Raw genomic sequence first — 22,268 nt, 5'->3', positions numbered from 1 at the left:
CTCCCGGAATGGGTTTAGTCCCTTGGAATGTTAGTTTGATGCCTGCATTGCCAGCTGGGTACCCTGAGATGATCCTTTCCACAGAAAACTGACTGAAAAAAAATTAGTAAAATTATTATTTTATTCATTTAAGAGTTAAACACTATCTAGTCCAAAAGAATGTACTGTTATTTATTAGTGGTATTTAGTCCAATTAAGGGCTTCCCTGGTGGCTCAGACAGTAAAGAATCTGCCTTCAGTGCAAGAGACCTGGGTTCGATCCCTGGGTCAGGAAGATCCCCTGGAGGAGGAAATGGCAACCCACTCCAGTATTCTTGCCTGGAGAATTCCATGGACAGAGGAGCCTGGCAGGCTACAGTCCATGGAATTGCAAAGACCAATCTAAACAATGAAGAGAACTCCCTGATGGTCCAAAGGCTAAGACTCCATGCTCCCAATGCAGGGGACCTGGGTTCCATCCCGTTGGGGAACTAGGTCCCACATGCCACAACCAAGACTGGTGCAGCCAAATAAATAAATTTTTAAAATAATACATTTAAAAAACACAATGAAGATAAGAGAGATTTGCCCTCCCATGTTCACTGCAGCATTATTCAAAATAGCCAAAAGATTGAAACAATCTAAATATTCATGAACAGATACATGGAAAAAGAAAATGTGGTGCATACATACAATGAAATACTATTCAGCCATGAAAAAGAAGGTAATCCTGACATAAGCTACTCATTAAGATAAACTAGTTGCGACTTCTCTGGTGGTCCAGCAGTTGAGAATCTGCCTTCCAATGCAGGGACATGGGTTCAATCCCTGGTTGGGAAATTAAGATCCCACATGCCACAGGGCTACTAAGCCTGTGTTCCACAACAGAAAGCCCATGTACTGCAATGGGCTGCAATTATAAAGAGTTGCAATTATTTTAGCACATCCAAAATAATAAAAATATTAAATAATAAATATTAAACAATTGTCTCAAATTATATTTAATAATGTTAATATAAAAATATTAAAATAATAGACCAAATGTCAACTTTAAGCAATTTTTTTTAAGAAAGGGAATTCTTCTTTGATACATCTCAAACAAAGATCCAAGTAAGAAGAGACAGGATCCTCTCTCCATTACTGAGATCCTAGAGGAAAACATGCACTGATTAGATTTATGGAAAACAGAGCACTCGCTTTGGCAGCTTCAGTATCCTTTTTCACCAGGATGCCTAGCCATCAGCAGATTGAACGGGTTCACATTTTTGTTTCTTTTCCTTTCCTCTCACTAACTGAAGCACAATAAATAATCTCATGATCAGAAGATGGTATCTGCAAATGGGATCATCAGCTCCTTACATAATGATGAAAGTTATGTGAGCAAAATGGGTCCCTGCAAAATCACAGTCCCAAGATAGCTTCCATCTAATTAATGCTAAAAGCATCATTTGTTTCCCCAGCTCACTGTAGGATGAAGCATCTGGCTTCCACAGGCAAGTATGTGACACTAAGGGAGTCAGACGGCCTCTCCCTGACTCTCCCTATTTACACTCAGAGTGGGAGAGCCAGAAGAGATCTTAGTAGGGGCTCATCCAAGAACATCTGCATACATCAGATGTATGTATGGAAAACACTGGAAAGCTGGAAGCTGGAAAACACTCAACCACTCAAGAAAGTCTCGTGTCCATTGTTTGAATGCCTTCCTTTTTTTTTTAATTTAAATTTTTCATCAAAGTTTAAGTTTTGGAAACACACAAGTCAAGGCACAAGGTCAAATATATTGGGGCTTTTGGGCAACTCCAAGGAATCTGGGCTCTAACTTGGTGGCCTATGTTTTCTCAGAAAACAAATTCATTAAGTCAGTGGACAACTTGGGAGCACCCAAAGTTCTGTGTGCAAGTTCTGTGTTACTCTTCCCATCTTTCACCTGAGGGCATAAGATTTATCACCTGCTAAAGGGAGAAGAGAATAAGAAAAACACAGAGGGAAACAATCCCAAAGAACTCAGACAACCTCGGCACACAAAAACTGGCTATTCAAAGAAGTCTTTGACTCAGGCTTCCCAGGTGGCTAGTGGTAAAGAATCTGCCTGCCAATGCGGGAGATGTAAGAGAAGCAGGTTCAATCCCTGGGTCAGGACGATTCCCTAGAGGAGGAAATAGCAACCCATTCCAGTATTCTTGCCTGGAGAATCCCATGGACAGAGGAGCTTGGTGGGCTACAGTCCATGGATCACAAAGAGTCAGACACAACTGAAGGGACTTAGCATGCATGCATGCTTTGACTCAGTCACTCAAAAAGCATTTGTGGCTGTCCAAATCCTTCCCAATAAAAAAACCAAAATACTTCATGTTAGACCTTAATTTTTTTTCCTAGTCTCTCTATGGAGAATAATCATTCACCAACCTCCATGGAATTAATTTCAATTCAACATGCAGTGACTAAGTGTCCATTACGTGCCAGAAACTACAGGCCCTAAGCCTTGGAAGTTGAATAATCATGGTTCTTAGGTTCGCACCCTATCAGCTAAATACACGTACACACTTCTCGTAGTATGAAGAAACGCAGCAGGGAAACACAGAAAGGAGCTGCTCCTTCCTTGAAAGATAAGTAGCATTTCCCAGGGGAAAAAAGGACAGAAGCACGTTCTAGATAGAAGGTGCCACAGATATAGGGTGATTCAGTTCAGTTCAGTTCAGTTCAGTCACTCAGTCGTGTTCGACTCTTTGCGACCCCATGAACCGCAGCACACCAGGCCTCCCTGTCCATCATCAACTCCCAGAGTCCACCCAAACCCATGTCCATTGTGTCGGTTATGCCATCCAACCATCTCATCCTCTGTCATCTCCTTCTCCTCCTGCCCTTAATCTTTCCCAGCATCAGGGTCTTTTCAAATAAGTCAGCTCTCTGCATCAGATGGCCAAAGTATTGGAGTTTCAGCTTCAACATCAGTCCTTCCAATGAACACCCAGGACTGATCTCCTTTAGGATGGACTGGTTGGATCTTCTTGCAGTCCAAGGGACTCTCAAGAGTCTTCTCCAATACCACAGTTCAAAAGCATCAATTCTTTGGCGCTCACCTTTCTTCATAGTCCAACTCTCACATCCATACATGACTACTAGAAAAACCATAGCCTTGACTAGATGGACTTTTGTTGGCAAAGTAATGTCTCTTCTTTTTCACATGCTGTCTAGGTTGGTCATAACTTTCCTTCCAAGGAGTAAGCTTTTAATTTCATGGCTGCAATCACCATCTGCAGTGATTTTGGAGCCCAGAAAAATAAAGTCTGACACTGTTTCCACTGTTTCCCCATCTATTTGCCATGAAGTGATGGGACCAGATGCCATGATCTTAGTTTTCTGAATGTTGAGCTTTAAGCCAACTTTTTCACTCTCCACTTTCACTTTCATCAAGAGGCTCTTTAGTTCTTCTTCCCTTTCTGCCATAGGGTGGTGTCATCTGCATATCTGAGGTCATTGATATTTCTCCCGGCAATCTTGATTCCAGCTTGTGCTTCTTCCAGCCCAGCATTTCTCAAGATGTACTCTGCATATAAGTTAAATAAATGGGGTGACAATATACAGCCTTGATGTACTCCTTTTCCTATTTGGAACCAGTCTGTTGTTCCGTGTCCAGTTCTAACTGTTGCTTCCTGACCTGTATACAGGTTTCTCAAGAGGCAGGTCAGGTGGTCTGGTATTCCTATCTCTTTCAGAATTTTCCACAGTTTATTGTGATCCACACAGTCAAAGGCTTTGGCATAGTCAATAAAGCAGAAATAGATGTTTTTCTGGAACTCTCTTGCTTTTTCCATGATCCAGCAGGTGTTGGCAATTTGATCTCTGGTTTCTCTGGCTTTTCTAAAACCAGCTTGAACATCTGGAAGTTCAAGGTTCACATATTGCTAAAGCCTGGCTGGGAGAATAGATACGAAGAGAAAGAAGGTTAGTGGGAAATTACTAAAGTCATACTAAAACTTTTGACTCCATCCAACAGGCCAGAGAAAATCATAAATATTTTTCAAGCCAATATAAGGAGGTAAGATGACCAGAATTATTTTTCTGGCCATGCCATGTGGCACGTGGGATCTTAGTTCCCTGACCAGGGATGGAACTTGCACCCCCTGCAGTGAAAGTGTCAAGTCTTAACCACTGGACCACCAGGGAAGTCCCCAGAATTTTATTTTAGATAGCTTTTTCTGGAGGCAGAGGAGAATGACTAGGAAGAAGTAAGTGGAGCCAGGGACTTCCTTGGTGGTCCAGTGGCTAAGACTCCATGTTCCCAATGCAAGGAGCCCAGTTTGATCCCTAGTCAAGGAACTAGGTCCCACACGCTGCAATGAAGATCAAAGATCCTGAATGCTGCATAATTAAATAATTTTTTGTTTTAGAAAGGCAGAGCCAAAGTGGTAGGAGGCTGTTGCAAAAACAGCAAAAGATTATGTGAATATGGAGTTGCATAGAAGATAGGATTGAAAAATCTGTTAAGACTTAGTGGCTGATTAAATAGATAGAATAAGGAGCAGGAAGGGCTTCCCTGGTGGCTCAGCTGGTGAAGAATACACTGGCAATGCGGGATTCCTGGGTTTGATCCCTGGGTTGGGAAGATCCCCTGGAGAAGGGAACAACTACCCACTCCAGTATTCTGGCCTGGAGAATTCAATGGGCTATTCCATGGGGTCACAAAGAGTGGGACACGACTGAGTGACTTTGACTTCAAGGAGGAGGAAAAGGAAGGGAAGAATACTCTGAAGTATTTACACTGGGAAACGTGATGGATAATAATGCCACAACCAGAGAGAAGGAATGAATGCAGATAATGGTTTCATATTGAGCTTGGGGTGCCTGGGGAGCTTGGACATCCAGGTGAATATGTCAGCTGGACATTCAGACTCTGACAAGGACTGCACCAGACCATCATAGATGAGATCACCTAAAGTAAAGGTATAGCCCCAGGAGAAAGGCAAGGACAGAACTTGAGACCATCCACATTTAAGAAGGAAGAGGAGGCAATGTGCAAGATGGGAAAAAGAAGCAGATGGTGAAAAAAAAAAACAGTAGAGTCAAATCCCTGGAACCAGGAGAAAAAACAGTTTTAAGAATGAAGGAGATGCTATAAAGATGTAACATAGGGTGCATGCATGCTCAGTCACTCAGTTGCATCCAACTCTTTTCAACTCCATGGACTATAGGCAAACAGGCTCCTCCATCCATGGAATTCTCCAGACAGGAGTACTGGAGTGGGATGCCATTTCCTATTCCAGGGGATCTTCCCAACCCAGGCAGGGATCGAACCCATGTCTTTTATATCTCCTGGATTGACAGGCAGGTTCTTTACCACTAGGGCCACCCGGGAAGAAACCACAAAGATACTGGTTTTGGAAAATATGGGACAATATGAAGACATTTCAATACAGTTTTAGAAGAAATAAAGACAACAAGGAATTGAGACGGAAATTTGAAATGAAAAAAACATGCAGAAGTAGAGGGAAAGAAACTGAGGGAGTTTTTTTGTTTTGTTTTCAGGAAATGGGCAAAGGCTACAATGATTTAAGGGCAGATGGGCTGGGGATCTTGAGAACGACTTTAGGAAAAGGGAAGAGAACTGATTAGAAGTGAATGCATAAGGGATTTACCTGGCCGTCCAGTGGTTACAACTCCACGCTTCCAATGTGGGAGAGGGAGGGCACAGGTTCAATCCCTGGTCGGGGAACCAATATCCCACATGCCATGAGGCTAAAAAAAAAAGTGAATGCATTATACATCTAACAGATATAGAAAATCATACGTTTATACTCGAGCTGGAGCAAAACAGCCAAGATTTTTCCAGGAGCCCTCAGCAACTGAGATCAGTTGATGTAAGTTTGAGAAAAGTTAATAAGATGAGTGGTAAAAATAGTCAGGGAAGCATTTAGAGGCCTAGCAGGGTCATTAAACTGACCCAAGATGAGTGAGGAAATAATGAAGGGAGAAAGAAGCTGGTAGCCTGGGAAAATGAAGCACAAGGCATCAGAAGACTAGAGTGAGACTCCATTGAGTTCTGACTGAAAAAAAAAAAAAAAAAAGACTTTTATAGAGCAGTTTTAGGTTTACAACAAAACAAAGAGAAAGTTAGAGATTTCTCACATACCTCCTACCTCTACACAGGCATAGCCTCTACTATTGTCAACATGGTTCACCAAATCAGAACTTTTTTATTTTTCCACCAATGAACCTACACTGATACACCCAAAACCACAGTTTACCTTAGGACTCACTCTTGTGCATTATGTGAATCTGGACCAAATATACTGACATTGGTATTATACTTGTTAAATTATATTTATCATATTTAAATATCATATTTTATTATAATATTATATTTATTATATACTATATAATAATATATAAACTCCGGGAGTTGGTGATGGACAGGGAGGCCTGGTGTGCTGCGGTTCGTGGGGTCACAAAGAGTCGGACACGACTGAGTGACTGAACTGAACTGCAGAGATTCTATAGTATAATAAATATAATTAAATATAATAGTATAATTATAATATATAATAATACATTATAACATATTATATATTATATTATATAATGTATATGATTATACATTACATATTATATAATGTATATGATTATACATTACATATTATATAATGTATATGATTATACATTGCATATTATATAATGTATATGATTATACATTGCATATTATATAATATGATATATATTATAATGTATTATTATATATTATAATTATACTATTATATTTAATTATATTTATTATACTATAGAATCTCTTCAGTTCAGTTCAGTCACTCAGTCATGTCCGACTCTTTGTGACCCCATGAACCGCAGCACACCAGGCCTCCCTGTCCATCACCAATTCCCGGAGCTTACCCAAACTCATGTCCATTGAGTCGGTGATGCCATCCAGCTATCTCATCCTCTGTCGTCCCCTTTTCCTCCTGCCCTCAATCTTTCCCAGCATCAAGGTCTCTTCAAATGAGTCAGCTCTTCACATCAGGTGGCCAAAGTATTAGAGTTTCAGCTTCAACATCAGTCCTTCCAATGAACACCCAGGACTGACCTCCTTTAGGATGGACTGGTTGGATCTCCTTGCAGTCCAAGGGACTCTCAAGAGTCTTCTCCAACACCACAGTTCAAAAGCATCAATTCTTCAGTGCTCAGCTTTCTTTATAGTCCAACTCTCACATCCATACATGACCACTGGAAAAACCATAGCCTTGACTAGATGGACCTTTGTTGACAAAGTAATGTCTCTGCTTTTTAATATGCTTTCTAGGTTGGTCAAAACTTTCCTTCCAAGGAGTAGGCGTCTTTTGATTTCATGGCTGCAATCACCATCTGCAGTGATTTTGGAGCCCAGAAAAATAAAGTCTGACACTGTTTCCACTGTTTCCCCATCTATTTGCCATGAAGTGATGGGACCAGGTGCCATGATCTTAATTTTCTGAATGTTGAGCTTTAAGCCACTCTTCGGTGCCCTAAAAATCCCCTGTGCTCAGCCTGTTCATCTCTTGTCTTCCCCTCCTAAACCTGACAACTGCTGATCTTTTTACTGTCTCCATAGTTCTGCCCTTTCCAGAATGGCATATAGTTGTAATCCTATAGTATATAGCCATTTCAGATGGCTTGTTTTACTTGCAGGCACGCTCAGTTGCTAAGTCATATCTGACTCTGCAACCCCACGGACTGTAGCCCACCAGGCTCCTCTGTCCATGGAATTCTCTAAGCAAGAATATTGGAGTGGGTTGCCATTTCCTTCTCCAGGAGATCTTCCCGACTCAGGGACTGAACCCCTGTCTCCTGCATTGTCAGGTGGATTCTTTACCACTGAGCCACCAGAGACTTAGTACTTTCACTTAGTACTATGCATTTAACATTCCTTCATGTCTTTTCATCTTGATAGCTCATTTCTTTTTGATAATATTCCATTGTCTGTATGTACCGCCAGTTTTTTTACCTATTCACCTACTGAAAGATCTCAGTTGCTCGATTTGGCGATTATGAATAAAGCATTTCTAAACATATATGTGCAGGTTTTAGCATGGGCAGACATTTTTAACTCCTTTGGACAAATTTCAAGGAGCCTGATTCCTGAATCTTATGGTAAGAGTATGTTTACTTTTGTTAAAAAAAAAAAAAGAACAGTCAAACTGTCTTCCAGAGTTACTCTCTACTGAGCTTTATCACAAGTTTCATGGGTACAAGGAAAGGCAGAGATTCAAAAAAAGTTTCACAGCAGAGCAGTTCTAAGATGCTAGTGGGCTTCCCAGGTGGCACTAGCAGTAAAGAACCCACCTGTCAATGCAGGAGACATAAGAGAAACTGGGTTCAATCCCTGGGTTGGGAAGATCCTCTGGAGAAGGAAATGACAACCCACTCCAGTATTCTTGCCTGGAGTATCCCATGGACAGAGGAGCCTGGTGGGCTACAGTCCAGAGTCACAAAAGAGTCGGACATGAATGAAGTGACTTAGCCCATACACACACACAAGATGCCAGCGATTCAGAGAAGTAGCAGGGTTCATGGAAAAGGATGGCGAGGACTCCTCCCAGGATATTTCTTTCTACAGTTAAAAGCAATTATTAGGGTTCAGTTCTACAAGTTTTCCAATATTTAAATGTTAAGTTTTTAGCAGAGTGTGAAGTCTTTCGAACACTCGGGCAATGGAAGCTCTAATGCCTCCTATTGGTTGGAACTTCTGCAGACTAGTTTTAACACTCATCTGGTTTTGAAGAAAAGATGCCCAGCCAGCACGAGTCGGGTTCTCATGCCTTGCAACACATACTGATACTACAAACAACAAACAAAGCTGACTTAAACGATGCAGGGAATTTATGAGCTGATTTAACAGGAACGTTCAATTCGGGCTTCAGGGTTGGTTTGATTCAAGGGCTTGCTGGTGTTTTCAAGGACATGTTACTTCTTGTCACTTCTGTCTTTCATGGTGTTGGTTCAGTTGCAAGGCTGGCTTCTTAAATGCTGTGCTAAATTACACACCATGCCATTCAGAAGGAAAGAAAGAGTTTCCTTCCTAGAGGTTTCCAGCAAAAAAAGAAAAATAAAATCTCTAATCCCACTATCCTGAAATGGGTCACATGTTAAGCCCTGAACTGTGGTCAGGGGACCTTATACTTGGAAGTGGAGTTTTTATTGTCTAGTCACTAAGCCATGTTCGACTCTTTGCAACCCCATGGACTATAGCCTGCCAGAATTCCCTGTCCATGGGATTCTCCAGGCAAGAATACTAAAGTGGATTGCCATTTCCTTCTTCAGGGGATCTTCCCAACCCAGGGATTGAACCTGTGTCTCCTGCATTGGCAGGCAGGTTCTTTACCACTGTGCCACCAGGGAAGCCAGAAGTGGAGTTAGCATTCTGTTAAAGGCAAGTCCTGCATGAGGGATGTGTGTCAAGAGCAAATCCAGGTAGTGAACAAGAAGAGGACAGATGTGTGCAGATGCACACCACATTGTTATTTTCTTTTAGGCTTATAGGTAATCCTCCTCCCTGAATTAGGCTTCTGTAATACAAGGCAAATTTACAGCTAGAAGAAAATAAACTTAGACCAAATGAAATCACCTAGGGTGATGGTCCACTGCTGTTAAAAAATATCTTTCATTACGTCCCTTTTTCTGTCTATGAACTAACGTTCCAAATCAGATTTCTATAGATGAAGAAACTTCTGTTGAGAAGTTTCTTTGGCAGCTGCAGACAACTAGTAAGTATCACTTTGAGCGCAGTCCAGGTCCCAGTCTTTGTCTCAAGAAATCCCTTTTCCTTTGTTCTTGGAAAAAGTATGATTTTCCTGAGACATAAAGTGAATTCTAATTTGGAAATACAGTTCTTCTTTATCAGGATGAAAAAATTAAGGCCTGGTAGGTAGCTTGAGTGTATCACAGCCATTTGCCTACATATGAATTTGAAGTTCATTTTATACTGGAGTGGGTTGCCCCTTCCTTCTTCAGGGGATCTTCCCGACCCAGGGATCAAACCCGAATCTCCTGTGACTCCTGGATTGGAGGCAGATTCTTTACCACTGAGTCATCAGGGATGTCTAAGGCAGAAACATGCCTAATTAATTTGGCATTCTTTTCTATGTAGCTTTTCCTGGAGGAAGAGCTAGCTTGATTTACAATGAGCACCTAATTAACAAGTTAATTTTACTTCCTATATATGCTTTGTAGCCATCCTGTTAGACTAAGCAGGGGGATTGTCAAGGTGAATTCTGCAAGTCCTCTGGTTATTTCCATCACTCAAAAGAGGTATTTATTATGTTCCCAGAAGTGTGTTGGGCATTAACGTGCAATTTGTCATCCAGGCCTTCCAGGAGATCATCGAGCTGGGGAGACAAGCCATGCATTTACAAGGCAGTTCAGGAATAGAGCAGAGCAGTGTGGAATTAGAGATTAGACCTAGTGCTGCAGAGAGGAAGGGTTACAGGGAGAAAAAGTGCAAGGATGGTGATGAGAATGAAGAGAAGGTTGCTCAGAGAGGCTGAGGAAGATTCCTATAGAAGGAGGTTGTGAGTTGGCCCTTACAGAATATTTAGTTTGGGTAGGTTGAGATAGGGCATTCCAACCATGGAGCAATTGTGGGAGATGAAAGGAAGCATTCCAGTTTCCAAGACTGATAAGAACCTGTGCTACTAAAGAAGAAGGATCATGTTGGGTCCAGAGTATGAGGAACTCTGGACCCTGGGACAGGGCAGGCTACCCCAGAACATCAGAGGGTAATGAGAAAGAGAAGGAGCTAAAACTACCTGGTTCATGGGAAATGACCAAGGAAGGATGACCAGTTACAAACCAATGTAGGAAGCCAAGGGTGAGGTGTGGACTGCAGCAAAAGGAGCAGGCATCTTCCTTCTTCAAAGAAGGGTTACAATGGAAGAGAAGAGCTCATACTTGGTGTTGACTTCCAGCCTTGTAACCATGGGAACAGTTCAGTGGAGTGTGAGGTCACAGGGGGCCTCCAAGTAAAATCATCTTGTAAACAGCCAGATTCAAGCCAAACGTGGACATGATCCAGTTGCAAGTTGACTTCTGGACCCGAGGTTACTGCCAGCTAGCTGCACAGGTTCTATTATTTCATTACTCTCCCAATCATGTGACTGAATTATTTAGACTCTTTTTACAGGACCACACTTCTTCCAGAAGCTCCTTTAACAGAGAGGTCCAACCAGAATGTAAAATAATGCTAACTATGGGCTTAGTGACCTAAAGAAAATATTGCATTTTTCCAAGAACCTAATGTCCATTCTAGGAGAATACAGCTTCTTGATGTATTTATTACTGTGTGCAGAGGGCATGGGGACTTCCCTAGTGGCTCAGTGGTCAAGAACTCACTTGCCAATGCGGGACATTTGGGTTCCATCCCTGGGTTGGGAAGATCCCCTGGAGGGGCAAATGGAAACCCACTCTAGTGTTCTTGCCTGGAAAACAGAGGAGCCTGGTGGGTTACAATCCACAGGGTCACAAAGAGTCGAGGACACATCTTAGCAACTAAACAGATAGCATAACCTGTTGCTCATTAATAGGAAAAAAAAAAAAAAAAAAACAGTTGCAGCACACGCACATGCCTACATATTTCCCCAAATTCTAAATTTAGGTAGTCTTAAACTTTAGTGTCCATCGATTTAGGGTTTTTATTTAAGATGCAGATCCACTGATTCTAGTGAAACCCTGAAATCTGTATCATTAACAAGTTCCCCAGGTGATTCTGTTGCAGAAAAATATTCTTTTGAACAATACTAGCTTAACTCCCACATGTTAGATAGGCTTTCTCAACCAGTGTGCCTGGTCCATTTTACATGTTCAGTAAATATATACTGTATTGAATCAATATGTCCCCAGCCCTAACAGCAGGAGGGCACACCTGATGACTTCTTGGGTACCTAAATATGCCAGTTCCTCCAAGGAGAAGCCATCATTTTGAGTTATCCCACATAAGAGAATACAGAAAGGTGCTATATACATTCACTTTACTTGAAGTCAGCCATGTGTGTTAGTTGCTCAATCATGTCCAACTCTTTTGCGACCCCGTGGACTGTAGCCTACCAGGATCCTCTGTCCATGTGATTTTCCAGGCAAGAATACTGGAATGGGTTGCCATTTCCTCCTCCAAGGAATTTTCCTGACCCAGGGATTGAACCCAGGTCTCCTGCGTTGCAAACAGATTCTTTACTGTCTGAGCCAGCAGGGAAGCCTCAAAGTCAGTCAGCCAATCTGGGGCTTATTTCTATTTTCTCAACAAGTCACTGGCCCTCAACCAAATTATCTTTTTCTTCATTCTTCCACTTAACACACTAGCACACTATATATATATACATATATATATATGTATATGTATATGTATATGTGTATGTATATGTATATATTCAGCAACTCCGTGGTTGGGAGATGGGGAAACAGCAGCAGAAGTGGTTCAAAGATGAAGAAAAACTCTTATCCAATAAAATCCAATGTAAATATGAATTGTACCATTCATTTTTTAAAATACACTACAAATGAGGTCTCTAGATCATAGTCTCCTCCTTATATGATTCTGGGCCTGAAATACTGAGCTAAATTCTAAAGATAGTTTTTGAATCCTTGCAGATCTTTGCTGATCTTTTAGTACTATGGTGACATATTTATTGATTTATTCATTGTATACATTAATATTTAGGATGAAAACTTAAATTAAATTGTATTTGACATGATAAGTGACTTTTAATACATTTTTAAGCCAGAAATAGCAAGGGCTGCAAAATAAACCTTACTGAGAAATTTATGTAACTTTCATACGAAGGTTTTGCTTTAAAGTTTGTTAATATGATTAATAAAACAATCCACAAATGACTTTTCACATTTTGTCCTAGACTTCAAAGAACATTTTCTTTTATAGATATTGAATTAACTCTTTGCGTGTCTGTGCTCAGTCACTCAATGTTGTCTGACTCTTTGCAACCCCATGGACTGCAGCCCGCCAGGCTCTTCTGTCCATGGAATTTTCCAGGCAAGAATACTGGAGTGGGTTGCCATTTCCTTCTCCAGGGGATCTTCTGGACCAAGGGATTGAACCCACATCTCTTGAGTCTCCTGCACTGCAGGCGGGTTCTTTACCACTGAGCCACCAAAGAAGCAACTCTTTGCTTACTCATGTTCTTTTTCCTTCTGCCCAAAGTATTTTAACCTGAGATAGTTGTCTGTAGACCTCTAAACATATTTTTAAACCTCCAAAGTTATTTTTATACAGAGTTTTATGGAGACCAATTTAATCTGCAGAGTTACTTATAAAAGAACAATGTCAGATTGCTATTTTAGAAGTGTAACTAATACCCAAGAACTATCTCCCACCACTGAATAGCAACTTTCTGAATACTTAGCAGTGCATTTACACACTAGGGGATGGAAATTAATCTAAATTCAGCATCCTATAAAGGTTCCAATATCTTTGCCTATTTATGAGCTTAATATCTTCTTAGGCGTCTCCATCTGAGTAGCTACTTTAAATTTTTAGTCAAATTCAGTAACCCATCAAGTAGATATTAAAGCACAATTTATGAAAATACATAATTAGATATTCCAGACATGAAAAATCCTCTGGTTGCTAAAGAAAATATAATACTCTAAGTGATTTTAAAGTGGTTACTTCCTGAATGTCTTTTTTTTCCCCACACATTAGACGAAGTTGCATTGTTTATAAAAATTTATTCATACAAATTTTACACACTTTATATAACAGTTATCAAAGACCTAGTTATAGATATCATGTGTGTAATAATACTTGGGTAAGATGTTTTTATAATCAGTTGCACACAAAATAAGAGCTTCAAGACTAACATCTACCTAAATTATCACTATATCATAAATCTGCTCCAGGTTAGTAAGGCTCTTGGCATTTCTAGAAAGTATACAAAAGATTAAACTGGGTGATCACTGTAAATGCTTGCAACTAGCCACGGGAACACTAAATTAGACTTCATAAAGAAAAGGTTAACTAGCGGCCTATGTCACCACTAACAGCTGACACAAATACAGAAAACTCTGCCCGTTATCCAAGAAACAAATAATTAAAGACTAAAATGCAAGCCAATGTGTTGCAGCATTGTAGGGCCACTAAATAGCCATCTGTGAATCGTGGCGATTTAAAAGGCGAAGAAAGGCACTGAAGCTGCAAACCCCATCCTGTGTCACATTGCCCGAGGAGACTGCAGAATTAAAGAAAGATTGATTCCGTACACAGGACTGAGGCACAGATCGAAGGCCTCTGTGCTTTCACTGTCTGCAACGTGATCTCGGGGCAGCATCCATCCCGCCTGGGGAATGCAAATCCAAGTCTGTTTTCTTTGATTTATGACTCCATACTGATCAAATCCGTAAAGGAAAAGGAAAGGTCCTTGACATGCTAATGTTTAATCTTTTCTTGTTTATTTTTTGTGTGTTTTTCAAAAGAACTTGTACCTGAAATTTGGGGAGTTTGGCTGGCTGGTTTGCCTGCTGTTGCTTGATCTGGTTGCTGGGTGAAGGTTTCTTTTGTTATAGAGATTACCTGACAGGTTCAAGAAATTGACAGGAAACAGACAGACATGCTTTCTGTAGCCAAGAAAGAATACAAGGGGACATTCTCAGGGCCTGTTGAAGCTTGCTTACCTCACTCTTGACCACAAATACAAGATAGTACTCATACATATGAAGATGGGGTTTAAATGATTTATCAGTTAGTACAACTGAGCAACATGTGAACACTACACATTCTAATATCACAAAGGTTGGTTTTATGAAATAAATTTTACTAAGCAATAAGCCATAAATGTAGAAAAATACATTTTACCTACAAACTCAATCAACAAGAAACAAAAGATTCATATATAGTGCATAATTACTTAGTGGTAACCACACAGGGGTTCCTACACTTTACAATAAGTGCTAGCATCAATCAACAGGAAAAAGAAGCATTCACAAGTTTAAGAGAAGTGAATAAAAAACGGCAAACAGTACTTAAACAGTGCGAGAAGGTGGGAAAGAGGAGTCTTCAGGAAAACCACGGAAGAACAGGGAGGCTCCTACACAGCAGGGTTCAAAGGGGAGGATCCTGGCCATTTCACAACATGAGCAGCATGGACAGCACTGGAGAAAAACACATTGTACTTTGCATCCATTTCCAATACCCAGCGCCCAAAGTCAGGCAGGCAGGGGACCTATGGTGGGACTGGGCTTACCGCCAGCCCCCAGGCTGGGGCTGCCTGCAGCCAGTCCCTCTCCAGGGTCCTCCCCCTACTGCCTTATGCTCTGCCTTTTCCAATAGTCCCACTTTGTTCCAATTGCCCTAACCTTGGGATACTGGGGTCCCTGGAAGTACAGAAAAGAGAGCTTCCTATTCAAGTCTCTCTTCTCTGTACAGTCCCCCAACTCCTCCCCCAGGGAGTAGTATGAATTCTGGGGAGAAGCACAATTTAGATCCAGCTGTTGTTTTATCAGGAGAATTTCGTTGTGGGCTGAGAGTCTGAAGAGAGACAAATACACATAAAAATAGAATCAAAGAAAGCGGAAGTATTGGCATTGCCACCCAGCAAGGGGTAGACAGAGCCTCAGTTGAGTTCAGCTGGGATTGAAGCAGCCTGCCCTAGAGACTCCCTGGGAAAGACAGACCTTCAGCAATCCTCCCAAATCATTACCTCAAAGTCTCCCTGGAGCAGGGCATCACTGTTTATGTACAGTAGCAAATGGTCAGGATTAATATCTTCAGGCCTATCGTGGATAAAAATACTATCCTTTTAATTCCAGTTTACAAAAATAGGAGTAATATTCAAAACAATGATTGTCTATTTTTCTATTTATTTTATATAAAAACAAACAGCTCAGGCGAATCTTCAATCCTTGTGCACACTGTATGAACGGCTCTCTATTATACTTTATATATATATATATACTCTTTATATATTCGTAATATATATGTCAATATCAATAATTGGTCCACAAAGTATATCTGTGCATTCTCTAGTGCTTCGTAAAAAGAAAAACAATATTATTATCAAAATATTCATTTAATGGCTTGACTTCATACATAAATACATGTGGGACAGAACACAGGAGCAATGACAGTTCAGTCAGTTGGGAAAAACGACTTCTCATTGTGTCAGGGCCGTATACACAGGATAGCTGGCAACTCGTCGCTACAAATACGGTATTCGCCGTCCTTTGTTTTTAACCCTTTGTTTATACCTTTTCCCTAGAACAGCAGCCAAGTATTTCTTAACAGCCATTTGTTTCCGGTAGCGGCTGTAGCTGTCAGTGAAGATGCCGTCCGAGTGGCGCTTGGAGAGCGGCTCCGAGTCGTCGTCCGCGCTGCCGCCCGGGGTCCCACTACAAGGAGAGGGGTCGGGAAGAGGGTGGCGGGGCGGGAGACATCCGGTGAGTAGACGCGGGGTGAGCAGGCAGACCCGACCCAACGAGGGAATCTTCGGGGGAGGGCGCGAGCTCTCCGCGCCCAGCACGCCACCCTGCCCGGTCAGGGAGCAGTCGCAGGGAGGGCGGCGATGGTAACCCTCGCTACTCCCTCCCCATCAAAGATCTCGGGGCACCAAGTCCTTATAGGATGGACCTGGGAAGAGGTCCCGGGCCAAACACAAGCGATTTAACCCTAACCCCTCTCCAAACGCTGCCCTCTCAGATCGGACCATCAGTGCTTTTGCGCTCAATTGTCCTAACCGTTCCCGGACGCCCCCACCCACGCAGAGAGAAAAGCACCAAAGAGCCCTGAATTTCCCGTTGGCTGTTGCCGTGGAGTTTACATCGATTCCGCAATTCCCAGTCAGAGGGGAGCACTGCTCTCCTACGCGCTAAGTTGAAAAACGTGATAATAATACAAGTCGACAGGCTGCAGGCAATACTTTTCATCACATGAATTATTCAGTGCGGAAAACGTATTCTGGTGTCCCATGGGCTCTATTAAAACATTGCCTTCTGGTGAGAGAAGCTCCCGCAAATCCTGTGCTTTGGGTTTGTCTGGCACGAGCAAAAACTGTTTGCTTCCTTAGGTGTCCAAATTTGAGGATTTGTTTATTTCGATTTGAATTTAACAGTGAAAGAAATGTGAGGAAAGAAAAAGTAAATCGTCCCAAGAAACTTGAAGGTTTTGATGGTCTGGAGAGGGGGGACCACTTTTTTTTTTTTTTTTTATTCAAAACGGATCAGACATCCCGATTTTCCTGCCCGCTCCCCTCCTCGCCTCATTCCCGAGCTCTCTGGCCAAACTTCTGGCACGGTACCTAAACCTTAGCCTGTGGCAGGGGGCTGGCCCTGTAGACCCTGCAGCGCAGACGCACCCTCGGCCCCACGTGCACGCAAGGACGTAGAAGCAGCCCCGCCCTCCCAGTGCGCACCGGCACACACACCCGCCGCGGCGCGTGCGCGCGTGCGCGCCATCACGCGCCGATTAACTCTTTTGCAAACTCTTACCCCAAGCCCTTGGCCGTGAGCGTCTGCAGGTATCTCCTGGCGGACAGCTGGTCCAGCACTTTGCGGTAGGCCTTATTAAGGATCCCGTGGGCGACATCTCTAACAGGGAGGCAAAGTGCGCGCCCGGGGGTCACTGCCCAAGTGGCAGCCCCAGGTCCCCCGCTAGTCACGCTTGCCCCCCGGCCCTCCGGAAGGCACTAGGGAATAACTCTTGGGATGTTCCCGTGAGTGCCAAGAACCAGAGTTCGTCCTGCCCTCCCAGGACCTCAGGTGTGGAACCCGGCCGGGGCGCGCACTCACTGCCGCTCCTTGGGCCGCAGACCTTTTGGTCCCCATGCGGCCCTCCTGTCCACACAAACCGGCCCGCTCCTAACTTTCACTCTCGTGGGGACCAGCCCGGGAGAAGAAAGACTGGAGGGTTTTTATGAAAAAGCACCTACTCGATGAACCATCCCCTGCCCCTTTCTCCCTCCCAGTGCCCGGCTGCGCCGCGGTACCTTTCCTCCGCGGGGTAGTAGAGCGCGTAGGCATCGCGCAGCGCGGAGGCGGGGCTCCCCACGCCCGGAGACTCCGAATCGTAGAAGTCCTGCTGCGGGTTTCCGTCCTCGTCGTACACCTCGTTCTCCGGCCTGCAGGGGTAGCCAGAGGGCAGGAGTGGTCAGTAGGGTCCTTCCCCGCCTCTGCGAGGACCCAAAGACCCATAGGGGCTCTCACGATGCTCCTTTTTCCAAAAGGCGCCCCTCGGAGAACTGTCTCTTCTAGGACAGGGGTAGGAGGAGGAAACGACACCCAAGAGAAATTCCCATCCCTCCTCTCGGGGGCGAGGGGTCGCCCTGCGGGGGCCACGGCCTCAACGGGCACTGGGAAGCCCAGACGTCTCTGCCGACCTCGCACACCTGGCCGCCGGGGAGGACCTCTCCTACCCCCGGCCTGGCTCTTGAGCCTCCCGCACAAGCAGCGGCGGGCGGAGACGGGAAAGGCCCTGGGAGAGAACTGCCGGCCAACCGAGGACCGGATGGGGAGAGGCCTGGAGCCAGAGGGGGTGGATGGCTGGGGAGTCCGGCGGCCAACGCGGGCAACCACCCCCACCCAGCCTCCGAGCCCAGGGGAGCCCTTCCCGGCGCAGATGTAGGTCACGGAGAACCTCCGGCTTCTATTTCGGGCGGGAGAGGATCTGGCAAGAACATGAATAATAGATGCCCCTAAACTTAGCCTGTTTGGCAACGGCTCATTCCGTGGCATGCCCGTGCCCTCCGGTGCGTCTTGCCCGGAGAAAGTACCAGGCACACGGGACTTTGAAAATAGCTGGGGGTGAAATAGGGCTTTTAAGTCCAGTAAGTCGGCAGTTAGCGCTAATCGGTTAGTGGTGGCCGGGCGGCGGGACAACGTCTCAACCCCGAGGCAAAGGGAAAGGATCAATAGGGCACCGAAAGCCAAAGATCTCCCAGTCGCCCTTGCCCACAGCCTCAATCCCTGATAGAGGACGGGAGAGGCGGGTGAATAAACAAAACCCCCTCGCTTTCTGCCTCTGGAGAGACTCGGAAAGCGGCCCAGGCAAGTAGCGCTCTTTAGGTGGATCAGTCACATTCGTTCCTCCCCTCGCCTTTCCTCCATCCCTGGAGAGGTAGGGGCAAGGCAAGCACACCAGCGACCCCGCCCCACACCCAGCCTTTCCTCGGCGACGCGCCTCTCAGCCCTGGCCCCGCTGCCCGGAGTCTCCAGGTCTTTCTGGGCACCTCCACCCCTACTCCGTGCCCAGATGCTGAAATCCTAATACCGAAGCCAGAACCCATCTCTCCGGCCAAATCAGTGATCAGCGACTTCTGAGGAAATCGCTCTTGGTCGCGGCTCGGAGGAGCAGCTTTGCGGGCAGAACGCGCGCTCCTCGCCTCCCGGAGCCGGGTGCGCCGTGGAGCGCGGATGCTGAGCCGCGCTGCGAGCTTCCACTCGCCCACTGACAGGCCCGGGACTCTGGGGCTGCGGCGGAGAACCCGGGCAGCACCGACCGATTAGAAACCAGGAATTAAGAGGAGAAGAGAAGGGGAAAAAAAAAAAAAAGAGGCAGGGTTACTGCAGCCTGGGGTGGGCAGGGCTACCCTCCCAGTACTGCCTGCCAGCTGGCTTTCTTTCCCTCCTTTGCATCCGTTTCATCTGTGTCTCCCCCTCCCATCTTTGTTTCCCTTCTCACAAATCGCTTCTCAACTCTACCCGGCCAGCACTCCCCCTCCCCAAGACTCTAAAAGCAACTGGAAAACCTATCGCTTGAGAGAAAGCTCTTCCAGTGGAAAGAATTCGAACTGAGGTGATGGGGAGAGCTAGGGAGAGGGGGGGAGACCCCGCCCCGATAGCCTAGAACAAGCCGTAACAAAGCCAAGTCCATGGGAGCATCACTCTCAACCCCCCAACCTGGCTGCGGGAGCCAAAGTTCTCGGAAGTCGAGCTAAGAATCCGGGCCCTGCCCCGGGGGAGGGGCTGGGGGAGGGGAAGTTTCTTCGGCAGGTTCGAGGCGCGCTCGCTCCACCCGGGACCCCGGGGCTGTGGCGACCTGGGGGAGGGGCGCCGAGCCCGGGAGGAGTCCGGCCCAGATCCCCCAAGTGAAAGGCGACCGGACCCAGGCTGGTGGCGGCGCAGTGGGGGCGCATGGGGAGACGGCAGTAGCCGGACCGAGGAACTGCAGGAGGGCGACCGCGAGGAGGGGTCGGGGGGGACGACAAGTCCCGGCCTCCGCTCCGCTCGGGCGGCTAGCACCTACCTGATCCCCGGGAACCGGAGTCCGGAGGCGGCAGGTGAGCCGTAGACGCTGCTGTGCATCAGTATCCCGTAAACGAGCAGGGCCAGCCTCGCTCCGCTACACATGGTCATTCTGCGCAGGACGGGAAAGAGATCACGCAGCAGTCCCAACGCCCCTGGCCTTCCACCACCCCCACCCCGGACCCCCTAGAAACTCCTCGAACTGGGGGAGGCCCGGAGCTCCCCTCCGACTCCCAGGGTTGAATCCTGCTTAACAACAAGCCGGCTCGCCCCGCCACTTCCTTCTCGTTATAGTTAGAAAATACGCCTGTATCTATCCAGTGCCCAGTAACTCGCCAGAGCTGGCGCCCAGAAAAGCTAACTCGTACCCCGAAGCCAGCAAAAGAATTAGCAACCAGGTGAGTTGTTTGGTAAGATTTTTTTCCCTCCTTGCCATCCAACTCTTACCGCTGCCAGGAGAGGGTTTGCTGCCAAGTAGGACGGCGGGCAAAGGGCTTCTCCAAGTTTGTGCGCTGCAGTCACAACCCAAGAGTCATCGCCGTTTGGCGTTAGCGTCTGAGCAGGAGCCGCAGGAACGAGCCGGAGCCGCGGGAGGAGCTGGAGGACTTGTTTGCTGAGTCCTGTTATTCTGTTCAAAAGTTTGACGACGCTCGGAACTAGGACGGAGCGTGACACCGAGAGAAGGGGGGCGAGGGGAGAGATGGAGAAGGAAGACGGAGGAGGCGACGAGCTGAGTGTGGGTGGGAGACAAAGTGGCCTGAAGTCCACCGAGAAGAAAGAAGTGATAAGGAAAGAAGCAAAGAGAGAGAGAGAGAAAGAGAGAGGGCCTCAGCGAAGTCGGCGTCTGGGTCAGCCGCCCGGCCAGGCAGCTCGAGCAGGCAGCGCCTTCGCTGCTCAGAAGTCTCTCTGGCTGCGTCTGAAGCTGCGGTTTCTTCTACTGCTGCCGGTGGTTATTACAGAGGTGACCAGCCCTCTGCTCCTATTTATCTGGGCAGTTAGCAGAAATCTATCCGAACGTGGTTTCAAAAGAGACTTTCTTGTCAACATCTGTCTGCCTGTGGCCTTTTAAGTACAGAATATTTTGTTGCACTGTTGCGCTCCGATTTTTATACGTGGAATGACTTCCTTTTTTTTTTTTTTTTTTCAGTCACGTAATGATCGGGTATCAGAAAAAGACGTCAGCATCCTAGTCCCTCAAGGAACATATTAACTATCCTCTGCTGTCCTCCTGGATAAGATCCGGAGTCATCGACTTCTCATAAACACCTTTCACTCATACTGTACAATTTAAAGGAGTTTAATTACCTCGATGGTTTTCAGTTTTACCCACTTCTCAAGGATGGGTAAAGAATTCATAGAATCTTGAGAATGGTAAAAAAAAAAAAAAAAAAAGTTTTTAACTACGTCTCTCTTGTTTTCTTTTTGCTTTTTCATCAAGCCCCAGCAATCAGAGCTCTGGGCTCTGGAATTAAAGCACCATCAAGCTCTCCTATTAATAAATTTAATTTAGATCTCCTAATTTCTTGCCTATGTTCTTTTAGATAGACAATTAAATGTGGAAGTCGTTTTGTTTCTAAAGGGAAGTCTTGGAGGATTTTCAGTAAATCGCTAATGAGTCTGGCTGTGGTTGACAGTCTGGCTCTGAGTGGAATTGATTAGAGTTATAGATTAGAAAGAAAGAGTCCTAAACCCGGCCTGTGGTGCTGTCCAGGCTTGGAGTGCTGAACTATTTGGTTGCAGATGCTGCAAGCGTTGAAAATTGCTACTAGTTTAATTTTTCACCAGAGCCTCTAAATCGGAAGATTTGGTAGTGGCACCCTTACAATGTGGCAATTCATTGTCCAGGTACCCCCACTGTTCAGATATGTCCCTCCCTTGCAGTGTCCATGGATGCCCTTAATGATGACAACTGTCTGACCCCTGCCTTTACTGTGGGAAGAAAGAGCATTCTATGTCTGCCCTTTAGTTCTGGTTTGGGGATCTCTACATGGCCTATTTGGATACCTTCACACATTCTGTGGCTCTTATTAATGTTAACAATGAAATGGCAAAATTGTATTTTACAGAAAAACTGAAATTTTAAGAAT

General features: G+C 45.1%; 1 protein-coding gene and 1 long non-coding RNA gene across 9 annotated transcripts; one reads left to right on the top strand and one right to left on the bottom strand.

Moving 5' to 3' along the window:
• Nucleotides 1-13,660: 13,660 nt before the first annotated feature.
• On the bottom strand, nt 13,661-21,263 carry ADCYAP1 (adenylate cyclase activating polypeptide 1). Of its 7 annotated transcripts, XM_086373064.1 has the most exons (7): nt 20,629-21,259; nt 20,183-20,293; nt 17,928-18,059; nt 17,431-17,529; nt 16,195-16,335; nt 15,648-15,720; nt 13,661-15,099 (listed from the first exon to the last, which is right to left on the bottom strand). In XM_086373064.1, exons 2-7 carry the CDS (start codon nt 20,290-20,292, stop codon nt 14,971-14,973), a joined length of 684 nt encoding a protein of 227 aa, XP_086229190.1. In that variant the 5' UTR covers nt 20,293; nt 20,629-21,259; the 3' UTR covers nt 13,661-14,970. The 7 variants fall into 7 exon arrangements, with proteins under 7 accessions (XP_086229190.1, XP_086229191.1, XP_086229192.1 ...); XM_086373065.1 differs by lacking the exon at nt 20,629-21,259 and having other exon boundaries at nt 20,183-20,538; XM_086373066.1 differs by lacking the exons at nt 17,431-17,529; nt 20,629-21,259 and having other exon boundaries at nt 20,183-20,431.
• On the top strand, nt 19,603-21,700 carry LOC147346075 (uncharacterized). 2 transcript variants are annotated; one of them, XR_015153904.1, is made up of 3 exons: nt 19,603-19,732; nt 20,476-20,579; nt 21,329-21,700. It is a non-coding gene; the product is annotated as an uncharacterized LOC147346075 (long non-coding RNA). The 2 variants fall into 2 exon arrangements; XR_015153903.1 differs by lacking the exon at nt 19,603-19,732 and adding an exon at nt 19,811-20,216.
• The last annotated feature ends 568 nt before the right edge of the window (nt 21,701-22,268 follow it).

Source organism: Bos grunniens, chromosome 24, assembly GCF_055505025.1.
Source record: "Bos grunniens cultivar Pamir isolate PY7600 chromosome 24, Bosgru_T2T1.0, whole genome shotgun sequence".
Lineage (NCBI taxonomy): Eukaryota > Metazoa > Chordata > Mammalia > Artiodactyla > Bovidae > Bos > Bos grunniens.
Note: the sequence above shows the minus strand (reverse complement) of the source record. Positions and strands in the feature narration are given on the sequence as shown.

Bases quoted from the DNA above. Each gene is read 5' to 3' on its own strand.
- ADCYAP1 (XM_086373068.1), bottom strand. From the start codon at position 18,672: ATGCCACGGAATGAGCCGTTGCCAAACAGGCTAAGTTTAGGGGCATCT. The intron at 17,530-17,927 runs GTACCGCGGCGC...CCTCCCTGTTAG, and splicing joins TACTACCCCGCGGAGGAAAG to AGATGTCGCCCACGGGATCC. The intron at 16,336-17,430 runs GTAAGAGTTTGC...CTCTCCTTGTAG, and splicing joins CTCACGGCCAAGGGCTTGGG to TGGGACCCCGGGCGGCAGCG.